This window comes from Mus caroli, chromosome 9, assembly GCF_900094665.2.
Source record: "Mus caroli chromosome 9, CAROLI_EIJ_v1.1, whole genome shotgun sequence".
Taxonomy (NCBI): domain Eukaryota; kingdom Metazoa; phylum Chordata; class Mammalia; order Rodentia; family Muridae; genus Mus; species Mus caroli.
In genome coordinates this window covers 68,779,061-68,806,080 of record NC_034578.1, presented here as the reverse complement: position 1 = coordinate 68,806,080, position 27,020 = coordinate 68,779,061, and the positions used below count along the sequence as shown (strand labels likewise).

Here is a 27,020-nt window from a genome sequence, read left to right as displayed (position 1 = left end):
CCACAGAGGTTACTACTAAGATCTGCAGCTGAAGTGAGCCCACAGAGGTTACTACTAAGATCTGCAGCTGAAGTGAGCCCACAGAGGTTACTACTAAGATCTGCAGCTGAAGTGAGCCCAGTTCACCACATAGATAGGCTGCATTTGATACGGGGTTTGAACTGAAGACTTGGGCGAGGTTAGAGTGAATATGTAGACTAGAGACAATTTAGGAAGGTAATAGAGGCCAAACTAGCTGGTGTTTTGATTCTACTTGATATATTCTAAGAGCGACTGTGGGTTCAGAGCTAAGCTTTGTCATGGTGGATGTTTTGTTCTGCAAGATCATTCTGAAAGACCAGTGCCAAGATGTGTGTTAGATTTGGGGTATTGAGCTTTTAGAAGTGAGAAGGTAGGGAGCTGGACTTGACAATGTGTGTGTGTGTGTGTTGTGTGTGCATGTGCTTCTTTCAGGCTGAGAAGGAAGCATTATGTGTTTGTCTTCACACCCATTCCCATTGGTGGGCAGCCTCTGGAGCCAGGGTGTAGCTCAGTTGGTAGAATGCTTGTCCTAGTATGCATGAAGCCCTGGGTTCAATTCCTAGCACTACATAAACTAGGCATGGTAGAACACACCTGTAATCCCATCACTGAGGAGACAGAGGCAGGAGAGTCAGAAGTTCAGGGTTATCCTGGGCTACAAAGCGAGTTCAAGGCTAACCTGGACTACATGTGACCTTGTTTCAAAAACAAAACAAAACAAAACAACAACAAAAAACAAAGAAGAGGGGCCTGATAAGCTGAGCCCAGGTTCTCAGCCAGAGATGGTAGAGAAGGAACTTGTACCAGAGGGTCAGGGAGCAGGATGGGGGAGGGGGGTGTCCCCCCCTCCCCCATTCAGATCCTTCCTGGTACAAGAGTTCAGTTGGAGGTAAGGCCTTTAAGATCTCACTGTAGCTTAAATTCCTGTGTCACTCTGAGCAGGCCATTTCTTCTCTCTCTAGACCCCTTTTGCTCACTTAGAAAATGAGTGACTCTTTGCAAGCTGTAAACTACTGTCTCAGAGTCATTAAGCAGAGCAATTGCTTCTCAGTTAAGTGAGCCCTTAAGCCTCCCAGCAAACTACTGATTTGCTCAAATTCTCCGAGGAATAAAAGCCTTTGGGGGGAAAATGTGCAGGGTGTTCAATTCACACGTTCCTCTGAAATTCAGGCCTCCTCTCTGAGGTGACAGCACAGCCAGGCAAGGGCCCCTTCAGTGTTTGTGGGGGGCTGATTAGCGATTTAGAAGGTAAACAGCACCCTAATGAAGGAATCTGCTAATTGAGACCTTCATTTAGGACTGAAGTTCATTTTTTATAGAGGGTGTTGAGAAGTTGAAAGACTTTTCTCATAGAGACGGTACTGTAAATTGAGGTTAGGTTCTCAGTTTAGCTAGCAAAAGTAGATTTAGTCCATGACACAGCCAGAATAGTGTTTCTTAATCAAGCTTGGTGGAGCCCACACGCCTGCCGTTTCTACCCCTGGGAGGAAGAGGCAAGAGACTGAGGAGTTGAAGGCAGGCATGTGCTGGATAGTTTGATGTCAGCATGAAACAAGGTAAAGCCTTCTTCAAGGAGGGAACCTCCATTAAGAAAAATGGCTCCATGAGATTTGGCTCTAGGAAGCCTATACAGCATTTTCTTAATTAGTGATTGGTGGGGGTGGGGAGGGTGGCAGCTCATTGTGGGTGATGGATGCTATCCCTAGGTTGCTGGTCCTGGGTTCTATAAAAAAGCAAACTGAGCAAGCCATGGAGAGCAAGCAGTAAGCAGCACCCCTCCATGACCTCAGCATCAGCTCCCGCCTCCAGGGTTTTTTCCAGTTTGAGTTCCAGCCCTGACTTCCTTCAGTGATGGACTACAATGTGGAAGTGCAAACCAAATAAACCCTTTCCTCCCCAAGTTGCTCTTAGTCATAGTGTTTCATTGCAGCAATAGAAACCCGAGCTAAGACAGACCCTATCTTAAATATCTCAAGGCAAAACAAATAAACAACAACAACAAACAACAAAACCAACAATAACCACAAAACTAATAAAAATGGTGCTGGGGACAGCTCCGCTAATAAAGTGTTTGCCTGTAAGCATAAGGAGCTGTGCTTGATCCCAGTGCCTAAGTAAATAGCCAAGTGTGGTGACATTGGCTTAAAATCTCAGTGCCAGGAAGATAGAGACAGGGGGAGCTATGGGGCTCTCTGGCCAGCCAGCCTATTAGGATCAGCAAGTTCCTGGTCCACAGGGGATCCTCCAAAGATAAGGTGAATGGCTCCTGAGAAGTGAGATAGAGGAGGCCCTCTATGTACACATGATCGCCTCCCAACCAAAAACCTAAAGCAGCTGGCTGGTGACGGCACAGGCCTTTAATCCTAGCACACTGTAAGTTTGAGGCTAGCCTGATTTAACAAAGGGGGTTCCAGGACAGCCAGGGTTACACAGAGAAACCCTGTCTTGGGGCGGGGTGTGGGGGAGAGGGAGAAGAATAATCAAAATATAAAAGTAATGTTACCTGTTACACACACACACACCCTCTGTGTGTGCGTGCGCGCGCGCGTGTGTGTGTGTGTGTGTGTGTGTGTGTGTGTGCGCGCGTGCGCTAGGTGAAGACCATGCATCTAGACCCTTACAGACTTCTATCATGACCATTAATCCCCTGAACTTAGACCGTAAGTGACCAGTGTGCCAGGCACTGGACAAGCCTGGGTGTGGTCAGATCCCAAGTTTGCCCTGGGCTCACATTCTATCTAGTTTCCGTTTTGTTGACTCGTAGTCAGGCTGCCTGGGGTTTCATCTTTGTGTCTCTGCCATCCAGTTTGGCAACTAAGTTAAGTTGAGTTGACCTATCATCAGAGCCTCTGTTTCCTTTCTCAAAAGCCAAGGCTTACTGTACAAGCAGGAACATCTGAGTTTAAGTCCTTAGCTCTTTCCCAAAAGCCGAACATGGCCATGCACGCCTGTCACCCAAGTGTTGGGGGCAGAAACAGATGGATCTCAGGAGCTCAGGCTGGCAGCCCAGCCAGAACACAGGGTTTCAGGGTCAGTGGGAAATCCTGACACATGGGAAAGAGGCAGAGCAATAGAGGTGGTCATCTGATAACCTCCCCTCTCTGTGGCACTCCTGGAGCTTCAGGCAACGAATGACCTGACCATCGTGCCCTCGTCAGAGCTTTGTCCTTGGGCAGAACATTCAGCAACTCATCTGCGGCATGTGGGGAGCTCGGTCCTTTGTCCAGGTTCCAGACACTGGGTGGGGTAGTTGATGACGGTCATATAAAAATAGTGTGACTTCAGGTGCAAGGCTGATATCTTACCTGTCCCTAGAAGTCAAGTTCAACTTAATTGTAAAAGGACTGTGTTGGGACTTCCTGGAGCTCTACAAAAATAAATGAGGGCACAGGGTCTTGGAGGGTCGGGGGAGGGAAGAAGAATGGCCCAGGAGTCAGAGGAGTCAGACAAGGAGTGGGAGATGCAGTAGTGATGTGCGGTTGTCCCCATGGCTCCTGCAGGATTGCTCTCCAAGGGCACCCTGGCGCCAGTCTCACGGTCTCTCGGGGCAGTTATCCTTTTGGTTTGTACTTCAGTTCAAGGCCCTAAGTTTGATTTTTGGCCTCCCTTGTGTCTCTGAGGGACTGGACTAGTTTATTAGTTGAAAGATTGTCTCACGAGAGGAGTTAGTTCCCAGTCAGGATGACAATCCAGGCTCTCTCAGTTGTTTCGGTTTGGGGTGGACGGTTGTTGGGGGTTTTTGTTGGTTTGTTTTAGCAGAGTCTTTCTGAGGTTCCTGGCTGGCCCTGAAGTCACTGTGTAGCTCATGCGGACCTTGAACTTGTGATACTCCTGTCTCAGCCTCCTAAGTTTTATAGGGATTTTAGACCCACAGACTTGAGCCTTACACTTGGAGAAAGAATTAGTACTACACACACCCTAATGAAGGAAAGTTTAGCATAAACATGGTACAGTAGGATGTCCTGAGGGGGTCTGACAGTAGGCTTCTGATGTTTGAAAAACGGTCAGTCTAAACCACCCTTCCCGGTGGCACAGTAGGGATGAAGATGTTGGCTCAACACAGAGACATGTCCATGGCAGAGAGAGGCAGAAATAAGAAGGCTCATTTTCAGAAGTTGTCTGTCTGTCCAGCCCCTAGAAATAGAGGCCAAGTAGCTGCTCTTCTGTCAGAGACCTGGCCTGGAGGTTGGGCACATATTAGAAATTCCAGTCAGTGCTTGACCTTGAGAAACTGGGTAGCTCAGATAACTAGCATTCTCTGATGCACATGAACGCACTCTGTACCTGGCTTCACTCACCTGCAGAAATAGAAACTGTGATAGGTCAGAGACAGGGAGGAACCTCTATGTTGTTACCATCTTCCCTATCACATAAGCCATGGCCTTGAGACTGTTAGACCGTGGTTAACTACATTTTTTTTTAATGTAGTTTCTTTGTGTGTTTGTGTTTGTTCACACCCCACAGCACACATGTGGAAGACTTAGCTGGAAAAGCCCATGCTCTCTCCTCATTATGTCCCTTTGCCTTTTGGGGATGAAGCTTGTAATGGACTTGAGTTTTATTCTCTGTCAACTTGGGGCAGGCAGTCTGAGCCTGGGAACAGAAGGTCTCTGCATAGCTCAATAAGCTACCTCCATTGCAGTAATAAATGGACCCACATCTCAGTGGTTGAACTGAGAAACACTTCTTGCTCTTGCCACATCTCTGGTGTGCGTCAAGGCAGATGGGCAGGAGCTCTTTTGCTCATTATCGCTCCTGGGACCCACGTGTCTGTAACCTCTGCTGTAGTGAGAGGGGGCACTGAGCGAACGGGTCTTAGGGTCTGTACCAAGATGTGGCATGCCACTTGTGTGTGTGTTGCATATATGAAGGTGCGTATGTATGTATGTATGTATGTATGTATGAAGTGCAAGTATGGGGGTACATGTATGTGTGAGAAGTGCATGTGGGATGTTATAGAGGTACATGTATGAATGTAACCGTGTGTGTGTGTGCATGCATGTATTATGTATGTGGGGATTCTGTATGTGTGCACATGTGTGCATGCATACATGAATGGTTATATGTGTGGATGCAGATGTATAGAGCCCAGAGGCCAACCTCACATCTCTCCAGTGCTATCTCCTTTTATAATTTGAGACTCATCAGGTAGGCTAGGCTGGCTACCCCCCACCGCACCCCACCCCCACCCCCATGAGCCCCAGGGATTAGCTTGGCTGGCCCATGAGCCCCAGGGATCCTCCTGTCTCCACCTTCCCAATGCTGGGCTTAGGGTTATAAGCACCCACATCTCATCCAGCTCTAACATCTCATATTCATTTTTAAGACTTTTCTTTTCTTTTTAAAAGATTTATTTATTTATTTTTATGTATATGAGTACACTGTAGCTGTCTGCAGACACACCAGAAGAGAGCGTCAGATCCCATTACAGATGGTTGTGAGCCACCATGTGGTTGCTGGGATTTGAACTCAGGACCTCTAGAAGAGCAGTCATTGCTCTTAACCACTGAGCCATCTCTCCAACTGAAGACTTTTATTTTCTAAATTAGCAAAATATGTTTTAGTGATTCACCCTTTCCTCCTCTCCTCCCCACCCTGGTATCCTAGCCCTTGGGGAGCTTCCCCAGCGCTCCCTTGTTAATTTTCCATGGACCCTTTTCCCCATCCGTTTACCTGTCCTTCCTCATCTCCTATCAGCTTTTAAAACTTTATATATTTATTATTTGTGTGTGGGTGTGTGTAGGTGTCTGTGCATATGAGTGCAGGTATCCTCAGAAGCCAGAAGAACCTCTGAAGCTAGAGTTATACATGCTTGTGAGCCATCTGATGGAAGTGCTAGGAACAAAGTCATGTCTTCTAGAAGAGCCTCTAGTGTCCCTTAACTGCTGAGCTACCTCTCCAGCCCCCTGGCTTCTTTTATTTTAATTGGGTTTGAGGGGATCAAACTTGGACCCTCATACTTGGACAATAAGCACTTACTGACTGGGTTTCCTGACTGGGTTTTCCTCAGGACCACTTCTTTTATGTTGGGGGAGGAGGGGACAAAGCCAATCCCATGGTCACCCTCGACTTCAAGGGGACAGGGAACAGGAGGGCAGAAAGAACTGGAAATAGTGGGGGTAGCACATTCATGTACATTGTTCTGTAGAGTGGCCCTGGGGGGAGTACCCTAGAAAGGCCTTGCAAAGCCACTCTAGAGTGACCCTGGGAGCTTTGATTAGACGCCCTCTCTCCACCCCTCTGCCTTTCCCTGTTCTTCTAAGGAGGAAGGTGGCATTTTTGTTACCCAGAATAAGAATCATGTCTATAGCCTGGCTGGGAACGGTTGGCCCAAGGGGACAGAGGCCAGAGTCACCTGCCTCCTTCAAGGCCTTGCCCAACAGGAAGTCTGTGATTCATGCTCTGCAGCACTGGGTGTGCACAGCAATTCCTTCCTGGACGCTGTGGGTTGTTTACACAGCGACTAGCGATTTGACATTTGGCACTCTTGTCTCTCACTTCTCTTGATCTATGCAGGGAATAGAACGCCACCTGTATTTTCTAAGGAAACCAAACTGTGACTCTGTGGCATTGCTATGTAGACAAAACCTCCGAGTGAGCAGGTGGCCTTACCTGGGCCAGGAGAGCCCTGGTGCTGTTTTCCAGGCTGCTGGGTTGGAGCTGGCTGCTGCCCCCTGCAGGCTGGCTTCCAAGGAGTCCAGAAAACTTCTTGAGGCTTGGTAGGAGCTGCTTTCTCAGTTCTGTCCCCGGGAACTGCCACTTTAAGTTAAAGTGAGAAATAAGTAAGTTCACCCTTGTTAGGTAAGTTAACCCCAGGGGTCATAGGACTCAGCCTTCAAGCTTGCGAGCAGCCTTGATCTAGCATCTTGATTCTCAATATGACAATCATTTCCTTTCTCCAGCTGTAACCTTGGATGTAAAAAAGAGAATTTGGTAATGTTCTGAATGGTCATCTGTCTTAACGTGAGGGTGCTAAGAAGCCCCCATTTAAAAGTGAGGCCTCTGGGTTGAGAGCAGTGGTGCAAACATTTTAGTTTAGGGTTTTTTTGTTTGTTTGTTTGCTTGTTTGTTTTGTTTTGTTTTGTTTTGGGGGGGGGTGCTCTCATGTAGCCCAAGCAGACTTTGAACTTCTGATCGTCTTGCCTCCAACCTTCCAAGTGATGGGATTAATATCATGTAGCACAGTGCCCAGTTTATGAAATGCTGGGGATACAATCCAGAGTTCGTGCATGCTAGGCAACCACACTACCAACCGAGCTACAACCCCAGCCCTACATTTTGAGTTTTAAAGTTGTATGATTTCCACTGCTTTGCGTTGGTCCCCAGCGTCTGTGGACATGTGGTGGCAACAGGGCGAGAAGACAAAAGATACACTTTCCTAGGTGACAAGGTCTGTGGGGAAGGGGGATGTGTAACATGGTGGCTTTGAAGACCTGTGTGGCTCCAGGCTGAACCTTTGGTTTGTTTTGGAGAGACACTCACATCAGTATGGGACTTATCTTCTTCAAAAATCCTGCTCATCTTGTCTAGCATAGGCACTGGCAGCCAGCTGTGTTGTGACTCTCCTTAAGTCCTCTGGTCTGTCAGTGAGCGGGCTAATCTCAAGCGGGAGTCCAACCCCTGGTTTATTTTCCTGCTTCCACCCTTACGTTCTTTCCTGGTGACGCAAGCTCAGAAGCATGGCGTTGTCTGAGCGAAGCCTCTTCCGCAGGCAGCTCCTTGCAGCTAACAGCAGGGGATGCTGGATTCTGTAATCAGATATTTCATGTGTCGGTCATAAGGTTAGCTTAGACCAGCCCTCTGTGGGAGGGAGAATATGAAAGAATGTGTCTTAAAGATATGACATGAGGCTCTTTTTATCCCCTCCTCCCCCACCTCTTTCCCCCCCCCCCCCCCCCATCTTCTGTCAGTCACCAGCCTATGTCTCTATGTCTCTCATCTGGAAATTTCACATGAACAGAATCATGCATTTAGGCACGAACTCCTGAGCACATGGGCCTTTGGGGAAAATCAACGATTTCTTTATTTCGGTCGAGAGGGTTTTAATGGAAGTTACTCTTATTCTCATCTTGAATATCTGAATGTGTTTATTATGTGGTTTAAATGACAGCCTGTGTCAAGCACAGTTTGTGAGCAAGTGTTGGGGTGTGTGTGTGTGTGTGTGTGTCCATGAGTATCAGTTCCTGCAGAGGAGAGCATCAGTTGGAACTGGTATTACAGAGAGCTGTGAGCCTCCAGGTGGCTTCTGGGAATTAAATCCAGAGTCTTTGTAAGAGCAGCCAGGGCTTTTAACTGCTGAGCCATCTCTCTAGCCCCAAATATTAGGATGATTTATTATCATAGTTTTTGTCTGGATCTGTGTTTAAATTATGGGTCTCTCTGAGAATTAATCTTGTGGGGTTTTTTTTATCCTCTTAAAGTAAAACATAACTTATTTTTACAAGGAAACAAGTTGTGTGTGTGTGTGTGTGTGTGTGTGTATGTGTGTGTGTATGTACACACATGTGTATTGGACTTACTTATCCTCTTCAAAAATCCTGCTCAACCTGTCTAGCATAGGCACTGACAGCCAGCTGTGTTTTCACTCTCCATAAGGTCCTGTGGTCTGTCAGTAATCAAGCTAATCTCAGCTGGGAGTCCAACCTCTGTTTTATTTTCCTGCTTCCTGCATATATACATTTATCATTGTGTGTAACGTGTGATTATGATGTGTGAGGTGTCATGTTGTGTGCGTGGAGGTCAGAGGTCAGCCTTGTGGTGCTGCTTCCCTCCTTCCCTGTTTGCGTAGGTTCCAGGATTGAACTCAGTTTGTCAGAGCTTCTGCCCACTGAGCCATCCTGCCTGCTCCAGGAGACCACTTACATTTTTAAGCTACATAATCATGAGTTACTATTAAAAAAAAAACCAACCAAACAACAACAACAAAAAACCCCTGGAATAATTAAGTTAGATAAAGAGAGAGCAAGAAGTATCTTTTCAGTGGTTCTGTATGTGGGGAAATAACCACTTGGGCACCAAGCACACAGAATTTGAATACAGTTTTCTGGAAGCGTTGTCTATTTAGCCTGAGGGATAACGAATTAGTAACAAGAAGAAGACAATGAGCTGGTGACTTCATTATAGCATTATATTGTAGCAGCAAGAAGCTTCCTGCTGTCTTCTGCTCTAGGTGTTGTGGCAAGGACTCTGAGACCTGGCGGCAGGTGGAAATATCATGTGAGAGTCTTAGAAGGTCAAGTTCAGCTCTGTGATTGCCTAGTCCTGCCTGCTTTCCTCAAGTTCCTTCCAGGCCCTTAGACTATTAGAACAGAAAGGACACAGAAACCAGCTGGACTGGCTGGCCTTGTATGCTACAAAGGAAGCTGATGTGAGTTCAAGACCTACCCAGAGTCATCATAAAAAGACTAGCAGGGTCTGGTCTGGAGGCCACAGCTGACACAAGGAAACTTCAGAAGAGCCTCCGGGATCTTGGCCTTGGAACCAACTCTCCCTTGTAACATCTGGGACATCGCAAGCATAAAGGACTTGGCCAGGTGAGCTCAGGCCAAAGCGGGTCCCAGATCAGATAGAGTACAGGAGAGGCCAGTGACATGGGCATCATTAGCCTGACCCTGGACTTGTTAGAGACAGCGTCCAGGCCCCACTCTAGACCTTGAGACAGAGTGAGCATTTACCGGATGATGCTTATGCTCATGAGAGCTCAAACCACCACAAACTTCTGACAGTAAAATCCACAGAGAACTAGAAAAGGACTGGAGGGAGCCTTCTCATTCTCCAAGACAGGGTTTCTCTGCGTAGCCTTGGCTGTCCTGGAACTCATTCTTTAGACAGAGATCCGCCTGCCTCTGTCTCCTGAGTGCTGGGATTAAAGGAGGGTGCCACCACCTGCCCGGCCTAAAACAGGCTTTTAAAAATTACTAAATAGCTCACTATCATTTGGGTGGGTGGGGGAGCCTGAAGACAGTATAAGGGGTGTGACTTCCTACATCTTAGAGTGAGCAAGGAATTCATTATCACTGGTTCAGGCTGTCATTGGGCCAAGGAGAACAACTATACAGTTGTGTTGTGGAGAGAGAGCAGCCTTCCAGCAGGTGAGCTGAGCTGGGGTGGGGGTGGGCACAGGGCACCTCTTAGCCCAGCTCCTGCAGCCTTAACACACTGGAGTGTGGAGTGGCCAGTGGCACGGAACTGACAAGCCAGCATTCTGTCCCCTGGCCTCCAGGCCTCCACGCCTCAGCTGTTTGCCCTCATTCAGCAGAAAAGGGAGACAGGAAGGAAGCAAAAGCTGGCTATGACAGGGGCCTTGTTAATTAGTAAAGCCCGAAAGGTCTGTGTATTGGTTCTGCACTGGGACAAGCCCAGAGGCCCGGGCCATCTGTCTGTTGGCCATGAGGAGTGAGGTGTGGTACCTGAGCTCTGAAAGGAAAGGGTAGCCAGCCCCCTCAATGAAGCAGAACATTCCAGATGTAGCCATTGGTGTGCTGGGCTAGAGCTTTGTGCTTGTTTTAAGTGGGTGAGTCATCCTGTCCCAGAGGCTAGTGAGAAGATCCTGAAGTGTGGATTAACTCAAGTGGCACTTGCCAGCAGTCATTATTTGCAGCTCGCGGTGACATCAGACAAAGACTGGGGTTTGGTCTTTCTGTGTCACAGTAATTGCACACTGCCCCCAACTCTCTGCCCCTCCCCACTGCTACCGCCTTTTAAATGAGTAACTAGAGCACATGGTTGAGTGTGAAGGAGTTTAAAAGCAGTGTAAATTCAGCAGCTCAGCACATTCAAATATGTTGTTTGCCCTCAGTCACCGTTAGTTCACCAGACCCACACACTGGCCTAGGTGTTTAATGAATGAACCAGCCGGGAAACCTGACTTGCCCTTTAAATACCTTAGGTTCATCTCTGCACAGCACCAGTTGCTCTGGAAAGGCGAGGCTTTCCATCATCTCTTCTAAGAAGTGTAGGTTTCAGGGCTGGAGAAATGGCTCAGAGGTTAAGAGTGCTTGCGCTCTCCCAGAGGACCAGTGTTCTGTTCTGAGCACTGACACTGGGCCATTCGCAAATGCTTATGAGTGTAGCTCTGAGGTGGCTCTCAACCTTCCTAAGGCTTCAGACCTTTAATAGAGTCCCTTTGCTTTTGTTGCTACTTCACTACAGTAATCTTGCTACTGTTATGAACCACAGTGAAAATATCTGATATGTAGGGTATCTGATATGTGATCCCCAAAGGGATGGTGACCCACAGGTTGAGAACCACTGCTCTAAGGGATCTTTCTACACTAACAAGGGTGCAGGAGCATTTGCACACACTCACTCACACACACACACACAATCTTTTTTTTAACAATTTTTTTAATTAGATATTTTCTTCATTTATATTTCAAATGCTATCCTGAAAGTTCTCTATTCCCTCCCCACACCCTGCTCACCAACCCACTCACTCCCACTTCCTGGCCCTGGCATTCCCCTGTATTGGGGCATATAATCTTTGCACGACCAAGGGCCTCTCCTCCCAATGATAGCCGACTAGGCCATCCTCTGCTACATATGCAGCTAGAGACATGAGCTCAGGGGGTACTGGTTATTTCATATTGTTGTTCCACCTATAGGGTTGCAGACCCCTTCAGCTCCTTGGGTACTTTCTCTAGCTCCTCCATTGGGGTCCCTGTGTTCCATCCAATAGATGACTGTGAACATCCACTTCTGTATTTGCCAGGCACTGGCATAGTCTCACAAGAGACAGCTATATCAGGGTCATGTTAGCAAAATCTTGCTGTCCTATGCAATAATGTCTGTGTTTGGTAGCTGATTATGGTATGGATCCCTGGGTGGGGCAGTCTCTGGATGGTCCTTCCTTCCATCCCAGCTCCAAACTTTGTCTCCGTAACTCCTTCCATTGGGTATTTTGTTCCGCATTCTAAGGAGGAACGAAGTATCCACACTTTGGTCTTCCTTCTTCTTGAGTTTTATGTGTTTTGCAAATTGTATCTTGGGTATTCTCAACTGAGGGATTCTGAATGGCTGAGAAGCACCTCAAAGTCCAAGCGGCATCTCCCTAAGACACTGTTCCCATCACAGTAGCCATTTTAAGCCAATCTTCTTTTAACACACGGGTAGTTTCTGTTGCTTTTTGCAGCAGAACCTAAGGTGGAAGATCTGGGAAGGCACTGAGGTGCCGGAGGATGCTGCAGCATTCCCTGGGGAGTTCTTTCTCTATATATTTTTTTAATGTAGGTTTGAGGAGCTGATGTAGATTTGAACCCAGATGGTTCAGTGGGTAGGGTCCTTGCCCTCAAGACTTAAGAACCTGAATTTAATCCCCAGAGCTCACGTGGTGGAAGGAGAGTACTGACTCCTGTTAGTGGTCTCCTCGCTTCCACACGCACGTCATGGTGCATGCGCAACACCAACACACACGATAACAAATGAATGAATGAATGAATGAATGAATGAATGTAAAAAATGTGTAGGTTTGATTTGTGGCTGGTGAAATGGGCAGGTATGGCTTAAAGCCAAGGCTGCAGTGGTAAGCTGGGTGAACATCCTCTCTCTGGGGAGACATATGTTGGACTGTTAGTAAGAACACCCATTGTGGGAGCCGAGATTTCACCTGGCTGCTGTCTGCAGCAGTGTGTGAATGAAGCAGCAAGCCCTGCCCCATGTACAGATGAGGAAGTGGAGGCTGCGGGAAGAATGGAGAACACCCTGGAGTTCAGTCGCCCCTTCTCTCATGCCTCATTCTACCCTGTCAGGCATTTCCCCAAGCAAAGGTGGGAATTCCACTCTGCAGAGTTCCTATGCAGAATGGATGAAGAAGAGGGAGTCTGGCAAGGATCCTAAGGCTAGTGTTGAACCTTCCTTGGATGCCAAACGTGCGTGATCATTAATATAAATGGCTAGGGAGATGATTTGCCTGGCAAAGACTAGATATGAGTTTGATTCACAGAACTGATGTGAGAAATCTGGTTGTGGCATCAGGTACTAAAATCCTAGTGCCTGGGAGATGGAGACAGAGGGACGGCTCTCTGGGGACTGGCTGGCCGCAACTCTAGCCTGCTCTTGAGTTCTAGGATATGAGACTCTGTCAAAAGAGAGAGGGCGGGAGAGGGGGAGAAAGAGAGAAACAAAGAAAGAAACAAAATAATTTTGACTCCTCGGGCGTAAATTGAATAAAATCTATCACAAATCAAAGACCTAACCTTAAATTGACTCTTGATAAAAAAGGCTTTAAAAGATTAATAGATACCGGAGAGGGAAGGGAAGGAAGGAAGAAAAGAAGGAAGGTGCCTGAGGAATGACTACTCTGGCTTCCACATGTGCCAATACATGCACTCTTCCATCCCCTTCCCCCATCAAGTGACACAGCATAAAGTTAAAATGTTACACTGGAAAAGGCAAGATTTGTAAAGGAGAAATACAAGCCTAAGAGCTATTACCCACAGCCCCCCGGGCTTCCTCTGTCTCCCCACAATGGGTTTCTCCATCTCAGGGTTGACTGGTATAAACGCTGTAGGTTGACCATCATTGCAATTGCAAGATGCTGGGCTGCCTGCGCCTGTTTGCCTCCTAACCATTGTTTAGAAGGAATTGCTTCACACGTAAACCAGCATGAGAGCGCCGTGTATGCTTTGTTTGTACAGCTGCTGCTGGCCTCCAGCTTGGCTCCCCTATCTCTTACGGGGCAGAAGGGCCTGTGAACAGGCTGGAGAAAGGTTTCCAGAGGCTGGAGGAGGAGGAGGAGGAGGCGAGACCGTGCCTGATTGTCCTCCACGTGCCTGTGGCCAAAATGGTTGAACTTTAAAGATAAAATGAACATTTGTTTTAAAAATGTGACTCCACATTGCCTTTCTGTGATTCAGAATCCAAATGCTATAACGACGCTTGCAATGGGTGAACTTGCCTCTGCTTTCCCTCAGCCCCACTTGCCTTCCTCAGTCTGTCAGTACGACCAGTTCAGAGTGAAGCCAAGCAGACACATAACCATCTAAAGGCCTGGGTGGACCGCTCTGCCCCTCGCTTGGTTTCCCCTTGTTCCTTCCTTCTTCAGCTGCATCGAGTCATGGAACTGACACAATACTGAATAAAATTCAGTAAGATCGCAAGCTTTTATGGTAGATCTTTGTTTTTGTTTTACTGAGTCTCACTTTGTAGCTCTGACTGACCTGGAACTCACTGAGTAGTCCAGGCTGGCATTGAACTCACAGAGATTCACTTGTTCCCCAAGTACTAGGATTAGGGGTGTGCATCACCACACCTGGCCATTAGCCACGTTTTTTGTACCATTCTGCACATGCATAGGCTGTGATACTCGGAGAGAGGTTGCAGTGCAGAGAGAATGCCCCTTGTAACTTCAGGAGCTACTAACATGTTACCTTGTAGGCCTTCCTGCCAGTGTTTAACCCAACCAGCCTTGTTTTCTGACTCTTCCACACACTGTTATCAATGCTGCCCAAACCTTTGACCTTGGCAGTCACAGTCTTACTGAAGCTTTTAGTCATGGTCCAGGCTTTGAAAACAACAGTAGAAGAAAAGCTCATTTGCTTTGTGGCCGTGCTAACAGCATAGGGGTTTTGAGTTGCTGGAGTGACACGGGACTGGGGTTGTTTGTGTTGACTGTGACTGCCTGAATGAGTGAATAAGATAAATTGATAGGTGGCAAATGCATGGCTCTGGGCGCTCTCTCTGATGGCATGGTCTCTCTAATCGCACTGTGACATCTGGATGTAAGATAAGGGAGTCACGGAAATATCCCCAGCATTATAAACATGGCCTCTGTGTCTGCACAGAGCTTTCCTAGACCTGGCATCTTTGCCACAGGAATGAGACCCAGACATCACTATGGATCTGGAAAAGGTGATGTGGGAACTGGGGCATCTGGGAGCTGGGACGCCTGGCCAAGCTTTTCTATAGCATTTTCTTCGCTTGGCTCCCTCTAGAATGACTTTGATACAGTACTTGCCTTCAACAAAGGGGTACAGGCTTCGTTTGTTCTTGGACACCAGGACTGTTGTTGAATTAGGTATGGTTCCAGGAAAGAGGAAGTTTGTTTTGTGGTCTTTTTATAAAACAGTGAGCTGGGGGTGGTGGGGAAACAGAGGCCAGAGAAGGTTTCTGGAGATGTGTTAACAAAGGCTTATGTTAAATGTTAAACTATTTGTAAACTCAGTGTGGTTTACCACACTGTGAAGTACACTGAGAAAGGCAAATTAGCTCTTTGCAGATAATCAAAACAGCATTAAGTGCAGGAATATACATACGCTCCCCTAGAGGCAAACACAGCCTGCACCACTCTGAAGACCTGGGCCAGGGTGACCCTGCCAGCTTTGAACTTACAGACCCAGTGCCCTACTCTAGCAGGCCAGGTCGTGAGTTTGGTCCAAACCAGGTTTTCAGCGTCCTTCCTTTTCCTGAGACTTCCAGGAGCGTGAGAACCTGCTGGATACAAGTGTTCTTTCCTTCACTGAATGATTTGGGCAGGCATCAGGGCTCCCTTTCCTCTCACTAACATGGCTGCAGACTCCTATGTCCTGTTCTTGCAGAGGACCAAGTCTGGCTCCCAGCACACACATGGCTGATTACAGCCACCTGTAACACCAGGGGTACACAGACATACATGCAGGTAAGCACTCATACATATTAAGTAAAAATAAATCTTTAAAAATAACTAGACCTGTGCTCAGGATTAAACAATCTTTGCCCACGATCCCTACTCTGCCTCTAGCTCTTCCCTGTGCCAGTCTAAAGGAAGAAAGAGAAAAGAAAGATAGTAACATATAATTCACATAATATACAGCACCATGGTTTACAGGGCTGTGTGGCCATTACTATAGTCAATAGAATGTTTTTATTAGTTCTCAAATGAAATGCATGCCCATCCACAAACCCTCCCCACCTCTTTCCCATACCCTCCCTCTAGCCTTGGCCAATCATTAAGCTATTTTTTCTGTATCTTTAGATTTGCCATTCCAGAACTCCCCTTCCACAGCAATCTAGGATCTTTCACTTAGCATCATGATTTCTGTTGTAGCCTACATCAGCATTTTACTCCCTGTTACGGCTCATTGTCTGGATTCACACTTTCTTTACCCATTCATTCGTCAATGGGAATGTGAGTTGTTTCCGCTTTTAGGACACCATGAATAATGAATAATGAAGTCTTGAGCTTGCGTATATACGTTTTTATGTAAGTGGGGGTTTTTATTTCTCTTAGGATATAAAGAAGACTGAGCATGATGGCCTCGGGGGAACTTGGTTTAACATTGCTTTGAAGAGCTGACAGCTTTCCTGCATGGCTGCACAGTTTTATATTTTCTCAGCAATGCATGAGCGTTTTAGCTTTTCCGTATCATCCCTAGCACTAAGCACGTGTGCTTGGTCGTTCTGATTTGCCCTTGCCGAGTAACTAAGAGTACTGAGCAGCTCCTCATGTGCTTGTTTCTGTATCTTCTTTGGAAACAAATCTATTCTTATCCTTTGCCTACATCAAGAGTGGGTGGTTTTCTGGCCATTGAGATGCATGCCTTTGATTTCAGCACTCAGGAGACAGAGGCAGGCAGATCTCTGTGAGTTAGAGGCCAGCCTATGAAGATAGTGAGTTCCAGGACAGTCAGAACTGTGTGAGAAACTGTGTTTTGTTTTGTTTTGTTTTAAGTGGGTTATCTTTTTATTATGAAGGTGAAGAATTCTTTATTCTACCATGATCTGATTGGTCAATCTTTCCTCTTGTTCTGTGGGCCACCTTGTTATGCTGCTACTGCTATCTGCAGCATTGTGAAAGTTTATGACTTCCCACAACCTCCTCTCACAGTGATTTGCAAACTCACAACCACCTGTAATTCCAGTCCTAGGGGCTACAATGCCCTCTTCTGGCCGCCTTGGGTACTTTACACACGTGGTATACATAAAGCATGCAGGCAAACACTCACAGAGACATCTGTCTGTCCTTTTGTCATCTGTGCTTTTGTTACTGTAGCAGAGGGAGCTTTGTGTAGACACAGATAGGCATTCCTGGGTCTTCTAAGAGTTGAAATAGTTTTAGTTCTAGAATTTAGTTGTAGATTCATTTTGTGAAAGGTGCTGTCTTGATGTGTTTTGTTTGTTACAAGGTCATGTGTAGCCCAGGCTAGCCTCAAATTCATTATGTAGCTGAGGATGATTTTGACCTCCTCTTCCTCCTGCTTGCACCATCTTAATGCTGGAGAGTGTGTCACACACCCCATGTATGTGATGCTAGGGACCACACCCAGGGGCAAGCATTTTGCTAATGGAGCTGCTATGCCCCCAGCCTCCCGTTTTCCCCATCTTTAAGGTGGGATGAGAATAGCACCTAGGCTCCTTAGAAGGTGGCGAGCTCAGAGAAAGGGCGGAGCATAAGTCCACAGCTCTACTTAAGAGTAGGTGACAGGCAGCAAGTGGCCTGCAGGCTGTCACTCACCCTATCTTCTTCCTCTGACATTCAGCTTGTTTTTTCACTACTGAGTATTGAAGTGTGATTCCCTCAGCTGGGTGGTGGTGGCACACGCCTTTAATCTCAGCACTCATGAAACAGGCAGGAGGATCTCTGTGAGTTTAAGGCCAGCCTAGTCTATGTAGTGAGTTCTAGGACACAGTGCTATTACATAGACAAAGTGTGTTTTGGAGAAGGAAAAAAAAAAAAAGATGGAGGAGGAAGAGGGAGAAAAGGAAGGAAGGACGAGGAAGAAAACAAGAAATGATGATGATGATGATGATGATAAGCAAGCCTATAGCCATGAAGTTACATCTCCAACTTTTAAAAAATCTTTAATCTTGAGATAGTCTCTCTAGGTTGCCTAGGCTAGCTTCAAATTCACCAACTATCTCAGGCTAGCCTGGGATTTTCAACCATCCTGCCTCATCCTCCTGTTACTGGGATGGCAGACATATACCAGGAGGTTCCAGCAGCAACTTCCTCCACAGGTTGGGGACCACCTATGAATACTCAGCACTTTTTCTCCTTGTTCACAGAATGTTGAGGTCCTGGCCAGCAGGAGCAACTCCTCCGAGCAGAGCCAGGCGGAGGCTGACCTGCGTGAGAAAGCGCTGAAGGAGGAAAATGAGAAGCTGCGGGGGAGGATTGCAGAGCTGGAGCGCAGGGCAGCCCAGCTACAGAGACAGATGGAGGATGTGAAGGGTGACGAGGCCCAAGCAAAGGAGACACTCCGGAAGTGTGAGGTAAGGCAGGGCCTTGGCTGGGGTTTGGTGGCTTACAGCCCTCCTTCCTGAAAGTGATTTCAGAGGTGGGGAAGGCAGTCAGGATTTAGTTAAGATGCCAAGGTAAACTGCAAGCATAGGCCTAGGCCACACAGTCCCCAGAGACTCAGGCATCAGATATACTAACCTCCCTGAGGCTCACTGGGGAACCTCCCAACACCTGCAGAGGCCATTGTCACACCTCCAGTAGGCTGACTCACTAAAGACATCTTTTCTTTAACACATAGCTGATATTTTTGGAGATTTTTAGCAAACCAGTTATCTGGTTTGCCCAGGCTTTAAAGTAGGAAGCAGTTAGGGAAAGAGGTGGTGAGAAACGGCAGCTGAGTGGCAGAGGGCCATCCTGGGCACCATCTGGGCACCTGCATGCCTTCTACAGCAGGGCCTTGCGCTACGTGGAGTTTCTGCATACCTAGGGGTAAAGCGTGGGTACTTGTATTAATGGAAAACAAAACAAGACACCAGAGTAATCCAGAAAGTCACATGTACATAAAAGTGGGACTCCAGAGGGGGATACACCCAGGCACCTTATCATCTTTATCCCATGACAGGCACACCATGACCATGGCCATCTCTTGTCCTTACATCTTTTGACCTATCTGTTTCATTGTAGAGTGAAGTACAGCAGCTGGAGGAAGCCCTTGTGCATGCCAGAAAGGAAGAAAAAGAAGCCACATGTGCCAGAAGGGCTCTGGAGAAGGAGCTGGAGCAAGCTCAGGTAAGCCCCAGCTTTCCCTTACTCAGTCATGTAGGTAGACATGGCCACGGGGCCTGTCCTTTCAGAGAGTGCCTTTCACCTGCATAGCCACCCTGAGTTTCAGATGGCCCATCTAGACTGGTGACTCAGAGGTAGGGGACAGTTGGTAATTTCCGGAGAGGTTTAAATTGTCACAGTGGGAAGATACTGCAGGTCTACTCTGAGCATCGTAGAAAGCACAGGCCAGCCCCACAACCATGAACTTTTCTGGTCTAAATGTCACTGTGCCAAGGCTGAGAAATCCTTGGTGGGAAAATTCTCGACAGTTTTGCAGAGATAAAATACAAACTGTGTATGAAGGCTAACCGGACTTGTCTCTCAGGTGGCATGGAGTGGCCTCTCTGCAGAAGCCAATTTCCCTTCTCCCTTGGGCAAACACATTCCATACTATGATGTCACTCCTTCAAAAATGGCTATGGAAAGAGGCAGGAAGAAGTCATTTCCTTGAGACCAGATAGCTATCTGTCTTCAAAACCAGGAGGTTCGTAGAAAACGAGGTTTTCCCATTTGGATGTCAGGAAGATTATTCGAAGTCCACTGTAGTCAAAGCCAGTGTTAGATCTGTAAGTTGACCTTTGCACAGTGGCCTCAGTGTCCCTTCTTTCTGTCCTTCTCTCTCAGGTTTTTAAAATGCTGCCCAAATATCCTCGGGGTGAGTTTTGGGGAAGGTGACAGGCAAAGGGCTGGCTCCAGCAGGTTGTTGAGGTTTACAGTGGGGAACCCACTGGTTTGCAGGGTCTGGTGGGGGACAGCAAACAGGAAGTGAGTCAAACTTGGAGCCATGGTTCAGAGTTCCAAGTGCACAAGGCTCGTTTTCCTAAGTTCTCTCCTGTAGTGCTGAGCAGGAGTCACACTCAGACATCATGACACCTGGCTTTTCCTTGGGTGCTAGGGATCTGAGCTCAGATCCTCATGCCTGTACAGCAGGTACTGTACCCACTGAGCCAGGTCCCTGAGTCCCCTCTGCAGCTTTAACTCTGGGAGCAATGTTGAGTGAGGCACTTGGAAGCCTCAGAGATGATGCTAACAATACAAACCCTAATAGTGGAATAAAATTTGCATGTGCAGGGTGGGGTGGAGGGTGGGGAATCACCAGATAGGTGATTCTGAGATCCAGAGTAGGTGGTTCTGCAATGGCGGCCTTGAGCTTGGGGATCATTACCTGTTATTGGATGCAGAGCCTTTGACTACATGACTAAGATCAGAAACCAAGGTTCACTAAGCTCCCAGGGATGAAGGAGACAGGAGGAAGGTTCTCAGAGCTGTGGGAGCATAGTAACTACAGAGCAGCCTCAGAAGTGACAGGGCTTTCCCTGTCTGCTGTCTCAGCACACAGATGCCTCGGGGGGAAGGGGGATATGCACCAAGATCGTGTCTCTCTCTCTCTCTCTCTCTCTCTCACACACACACACACACACACACACACACACACACAAAGGATTTATTTATTTAATATTTGTGAATATGCTACACTGTCACTGTCTTCAAACACAGAAGAGGGCATCTGATCCCTTTACAGATGGTCATGAGTCACCATGTGGTTGCTGGGAATTGAACTCAGGACCTCTGGAAGAGCAGTCAGTGTTCTTAATTGCTAAGCCAACTCTCCAGCTCTAAGAGCCTTCTTTTAAGGAAAAAATATTTTAAAAATTAATAGCTATATGACTACCTCTTATATCAGATTCAGCAAACAGCAGTAGGATATCCCTAAACATAGAATGTAAATCCTAGCCTTTTCACGTGGAGTCACAGTGTTTGGAACAGATGGGAATCCATAAACTTGAATTTGAGCATTATCTCAGATAATCTTAAAATGTCCCTTAGAAATGCCACCTAGAAAAATGTTCTGTCTCCTCAGCTCTCTAAGAAATGTGTTCTACACACACACACACACACACACACACACACACACACACACGGGGCACGGGGGTGGATTGAGAGAAAAATTTTCTAAAAAGTCACTGCCTCAAAGACATGGCCCAAATTCATTCAAAATCAAGCAAGCTTGGGACCTTTGAAAGGTGGATGTGGATGGGTGTGGAAATGTGTTGTTTGTGTGTGTGTTTGTGTATGTGTGTATATGAGTGTTTGTATATGTGTATGTGTGTATATGTGTGTGTATATATGCACACATGTGAGTGCATCTGCCCATGCTGTCCCAGGGTCACACCACCACCACCACCATTGGCGAAGATGAAGAATTGGCTTGTGTGTATAGGACCACACACACAGGCATCTGTGGAAGCCAGAGGTTAACAGGGATATCTTCCTCTATTGCTTCCCACCTGTTGTGTTGTGTTGTGTTGTGTTGTGTTTGAGACAGGGTTTTTCTCATGTAACCTTGGCTGTCCTGGAACTAGCTTTGTCGACCAGGCCAGACTCAAACTCACTGAGCTCTGCCTCCCGAGCCTCTCGAGTGCTGGGATTAAAGGCATGCACCACCACTGCCAGGACTAGTATGGGTGGTGGAGGGTTTCAGGGGAGGGGGGGAGAAGTAGCCACATTTTTGATATCTAGATCCTTAGAGTTTTTCCCACATGTTGGAATCAACCTCACTGATTTTAACAACTCCTCTTCTTTCTTTTCCTCCCCAACTCCAGAAAGTAAATTCCAAACAGACACCTCAGGGTCTCACCCGCTCTTGCTGCATGGTCAGCTATAGCTGTAGTGGGCCGATGGCCCTCACACTGGCATATCTTAGGGTTCTCTTGCTGTGAAGAGACACCATGACCAAGGCCACTCTTATAAAGACAAACATTTCATTGGGCTGGCTTGCAGTTTCAGAGTTCAGTCCATTATCACCATGGTGGGAAGCTTGGCAGTGTGCAGGCAGATGTGGTGCTGGGAGGAGCCGAGAGTTCTACATCTTGATCCACAAGGAGCAGAAAGGGACTGTATGCTATACTGGCCATAGCTTAAGCATAGGAGATTCCAAAGCCTGCCCCCACAGTGACACACTACCTCCAACAAGGCCACAACTCCTGATAGTGCCACTCCCTAAGGGCCAAGCATTCAAACACATGAGTCTATGGGGGCCATTCCTATTCCAACTCCCACACCTGAATATTTTTCTTTGTTCTCTTTTCCCTAACAGCTTTTGTTGGTCTTGGTTCCCTGAAGGGGTGAACTTCAGCAGCCTGGCAATGTTGGCTGCTGAAGCACATCCTGCCCTCCTGCTGTCCAAGTCCAGGAACCAGGAGACAACCCCAGATTTTCACTCCCTTGCTGTACACTTGGCAAGCACACCTAGAGTATCCTCTGCAAACCCAGGGGAGCCTGGGACGACTTAGGGGTAGCTTCAAGATGCATGGGTAACTGCATGTGACAGCAGATTATAAACCGTTAAGCACTGTGTCCAAATGTCAACCATTTTTCTATGCAGCCTCTTGCAAGGACACGAGACCAGACAGGCATTAAGAGTTCCTGTGCCGGGTGGTGACAGCGGTACATGCATTTAATCCTGGCACTTGGGAGGCAGAGGCAGGCGGATCTCTGAGTTTGAAGCCAGCTTGGTCTACAGAGTGACTTCCAAGACAGCCAGAGCTACACAGAGAAACCCTGTCTCAAGAAAAATAAATATATAAATAAATGAATTAAAAAAAAAAAGTCCCTGTACTAGGCTGGAGATTGAGCTCAGCTGCTAGGGTGCTTGCCCAGTTGGTTTCGATTGGTCTGCGAGATCACTGTCCTGTTTTAAGGACAGACATTCAGATTGAGGAGTCTAGCCTAAACCCCACCAGCCATGTGGCTGCTCCGTGTACTCCCCCTCCACCTCTGCTCTTATGGAGGCCGCTGGCTACATCAATTTGCCTTTTCAGTCCCTGATCCCCTGACTCCTTCCCCTTTGCCTAGAGGTGATTCGTTTCATTGCCTTTGTGGTGTGAAGTTCCCCTGGCCACCTGTGGCAGAGGGTGACCAGGTTGGTGAGTGACACTGCTGAGTTTTTCCATCCGCAGAGAGAGCTGAGCCAGGTCTCCCAGGAGCAGAAGGAACTCCTGGAGAAACTCCGGGACGAGGCGGAGCAGAAGGAGCAGCTGCGAAAGCTGAAGAACGAGATGGAGAGCGAGCGGTGGCACCTGGACAAGACCATCGAGAAGCTGCAGAAGGAGGTGAGAGGGCAGGCGGCCGAGCAAAGGCAGGTGGGCCTGGGAGAGCCCAGCGCTTCCTCCCGCAAAGGCTCAGGAAACCCATCATCCCCCAAGCACAGATGCACCTGGACGGTGCCGAGGCCCTGCAGCCATTCCCTGGACTCAGTAAAAACTCCAGATGCAAGAAACTTAGCTAAAAACATAAACACCAAACCCCTCAGGGCCCTGGGTACCCGGTCACTTGCTAACAATAAACAGAGCTGGTCTGGTGTGGACACACACTTAACCAATGGTCCTTAAACTGGAGTTGAGGCCTCTGGGCAGTCTGCATAGTCATGTCTCTCTGACATTCAGGAGTTCCAAAGGCAGTTCCTAAACTCTGAAACTTCTGCCCCTCAGCTCACACTCTCAGGGAAAGGCACACACTGATGCTGCCGGGCTCCCTACCTTCTAGAAGTGCACACTGGAGGCTACCATTTTCTGATACCTCCCCTGGGCCAGGCATTTTGCTAGTGACTTCTTCAGCTCTAACTAGAGTTCTCTCTGGGCTTTGTCTTAACTCTGGCAGCCCCTCTGGAAGGTGGATGGGATTCAGTGTTTCTAAAAGGACAGGGCCAAGGTCCTCAGTGGCTAAGGCTACACCTCAACCATGCACTGGTTAGGGAAAAGCAAAGTTCCCATCTCAGGGCTGTGTACCCAGCCCCTAGTCACTCTTCCATGCTGTCCCCAAGGCAGGGTTAAGCCAGACCTCACAGCCCAGGCCTGGTGCTTGGCAGGGATGAGAGGAGATGCTTTCCATGTCAGAATGGACTCCAGAGGGAGCATGGCAGGGTCCCCTCATACCACGCTGCTTCCTCTAGATGGCTGACATTGCTGAAGCCTCCCGCACATCCTCTTTGGAGCTGCAGAAGCAGCTGGGTGAGTATAAGGAGAAGAACCGCCGGGAGCTTGCGGAAATGCAGACACAACTGAAGGAGAAATGCCTGGAAGTGGAAAAGGCCAGACTGGCAACCTCGAAGATGCAGGATGAGGTAACGCCTGCCTGCCTGCCGGGAAATCCTCTCCTTTATCTCTTCTGAGAGTGTTGTCCTCCAGCTTGCTTTTCAAGGCTTCTGTTGAGGGGGCTGGGATGGGGAAATGCTTAGGGAAGCTTTGGGGCTTGTTTGGTCTGTGTTCTCGAGTGATTATATGTAGGTAGCATCCTAAGAGGCAAAACTCCCACTGACACACAAGCGAAACAGGAACAGCTTTAACTGGGCCACGTTCTGGTTCCGTCCAAAGTTTTCTGCCTGAAAAGTTGAATCACCTTTTATAGAGCAATGACATTGTGTCTATCCGTGTCCAAACATGTCATTCGCATCCATGCCTTCTATTATCCCTAGAACAAGATGGCAGGAAGTGACGAGGGTTTTTTTTTTTTTTTTAACAACTTTTTCTTTTTAAGATGACTAGGTTCTTTTAACAGCCATTTTGCTTGATTGGTCATGTGTGTATGCATGTTTCCACGTGAGTATGTCTGTTTGCACCCACATGTGTGCTGGTGCCCACGGAGAACAAAAGAGGTTGTTGATTTTTTGGAAGAGGTGTTGCACGTGTTTGTGGGCTCCCTGATGTAGGGGCTGGGATCCAAACTCTGGCCCTCACGATTGAGAAGCAAAGGCTCTCAAGTCAAGAGCCATCTCTGCAGTCCTGACCATGGTCTCTTGACTTCTATTGGGGTAGATAAGAATCCGATAGCCATTGTAAAAATAAACTAAGAGATGCCCTCAGGGACTGGGCATGTGGCTTTGTGGGGTCTAGCCTTGGTTCAGTCTCAGGAGTTTACGAATACTGACATAATTAAAACGTATTATTTTTGTTGTTTATTATTTATCATTGCGGGCGTGTGCTGTGTGTATGTGAAGATGTAAGTGAAGGCGTGGAGCTCAGGGGATAACTTTGTGGAGTTAGTTTCTCCTCCCTTTCCGAGGGTTCGGGGATCAAGCTGAGATAGTCAGGCTAGCGCGGCGAGCATCTTACCTGCTGAGCCTGCTTGGCTGCCCTAAGACACAGTCTTGGCTTGATAGTTAAGAATAACAGAGGAAAGAAATGCAGTGATTGCATTCTTGAGCTAGGAAGAGAAAAGTCAATGGGGACGTTGGGTGTTGGAGGCTGGGAAGCTCCATGACTACCCATTTCTGTCTGTCTGTCTGTCTGTCTGTCTGTCTGTTGTCTCCCGTGTCAGTTCTGCCCCATGCTCCCAAGTGCTAGGATCATAGGTGTGCACCCCCACTCCTGGCTGTGAGTCTAGCCTGTGCCAACTGACGGCAAGCAAGAGGTCTCAGCAGTCTCAGCATCGCCTTCTGCAAACCATTAGTAGCTTAATGCTAAACACGATAATGCAGTGGTATAGTGGAGGCACTTAGGTCCTGGACATCGATACACACTGCTCTTTCTTTCTTAACTCCACACCCCACCCCAGCCTCCAGTGCGAAGAGCTCACAGATTCTGCAGGAAAACAAGTTTTAAGGAAAACAAAACAAACTTTTAATTTCTTTGATGATCAAAGGAAGGTTTCCCCCTGAGTCAGTGCTGAACCCATCAAAGAACAATGGGTATTTATTACAGATTTCCAGAACAGTTCTGAGAGAGCCCTGATAACGCGTCCCCTCTGCCCCAGGGTTATGTGATACAGGGTTCCAAGAAAACAGACTCTGGCACGCTGACATCACAGCTCTCTTAGCTGCGAAAAGAATATTCTTTTCATTTTTAGAGCAGACGGATGGAAGGGCTCAGACATTTGCCAGAACACATCAAATACCTGGTCTGTTTTAACTTCAAAAGGCCACTGTGTCACTGTGACCCTAAACAGGGATCCACATGGCTATTTGTGTAAACATTTTGGGGCTAGACACTTCAGTGGAGAAGGAACCATGAAGATCCTCTTCACAGATAAGGAAGCAGATATGGTAGGGCCAGACGGCTACCATTCTGCCTGTGGTGTGAGACACCCGGATTCAGATGAGGGTGGCCTTTGACCTTTAGGAGGTAAGGCTTAGAGTTCGTATTTAGTTCATTTACTTAATCCTGCTAACAACTTAAAGGTGGTACTAACAGGTTAAAAGGTATTTGCTTACTGGCATTTTTATTAGTAGATAAAATAATTTATATGACAATTTATTATCGTATCAACAAATTATCTGCTAATTTATTAGCAGGTTGATTCATTTATACGGTAGTGGGTCTCGTTACGACATCTCACATGTGGATCTCCTGTCTCTTGATCCTGTTCACCTCAGCACCCTCTCTGGTCTCCTCTCTCCTGCTGATCCCCTTTGCCCATCTGGTCCTCCCACTTTCCCATTGGTGTTGGTCCCTGTCACGTTAGGGTTGCTCTTAGGAGCCTGGACAACTACACCACTGAAGAAAAGCTGTAGTTCTCTCCATGAACAACAATTAGCTGACTTTTAAATCCTCAGGAAGGGGCGGGGCCGTGTGAGCTCCTCCAGCTCTGTGATGGAAGGTTGGTGGCTCAGTCTCGTCCCAGCTGCTTAGTGCAATGACTGTGCCTTGCTGTGACAGTGCTCCAAAGCATGACACCCCTCCCTGTCTCATCCACTTTTTCTGTCTCTTCTGTGATACCCCTGGGATGGGGTAAGACAGATGTCCTGTTTAGGGCTTTCTGTCTTGCTTATTATTATCTGAGAACAAGTTACTCTTGGATGCTCTGTGGGGGAGTGTTCCTTACCTCAAATGCTTGGTGCTAGGAGTATTTCTGATCTCAGAGATCTTGAAGTTATTTGTGGAGATTTTTACTTGTTTGCCATTTCCAATCTCAAAATCTATAATGCAAGCCGGGCGTGGTGGCGCACGCCTTTAATCCCAGCACTTGGGAGGCAGAGGCAGGCAGATTTCTGAGTTCGAGGCCAGCCTGGTCTACAAAGTGAGTT

At 47.5% G+C, this 27,020-nt stretch overlaps 1 protein-coding gene across 3 annotated transcripts in view; it reads left to right on the top strand.

The window, feature by feature from the left end:
- The window catches only part of Cgnl1 (cingulin like 1), a 156,533-nt gene that overhangs the window by 108,050 nt on the left and 21,463 nt on the right, over nt 1-27,020 (top strand). For all 3 annotated transcript variants that reach the window (XM_021171400.2, XM_029481707.1, XM_029481708.1), the window contains exons 9-12: nt 18,001-18,207; nt 18,860-18,964; nt 22,960-23,112; nt 23,952-24,122. In XM_021171400.2, the coding sequence (XP_021027059.1) occupies nt 18,001-18,207; nt 18,860-18,964; nt 22,960-23,112; nt 23,952-24,122 (636 nt within the window). The remainder of the gene's footprint in view (nt 1-18,000; nt 18,208-18,859; nt 18,965-22,959; nt 23,113-23,951; nt 24,123-27,020) is intronic.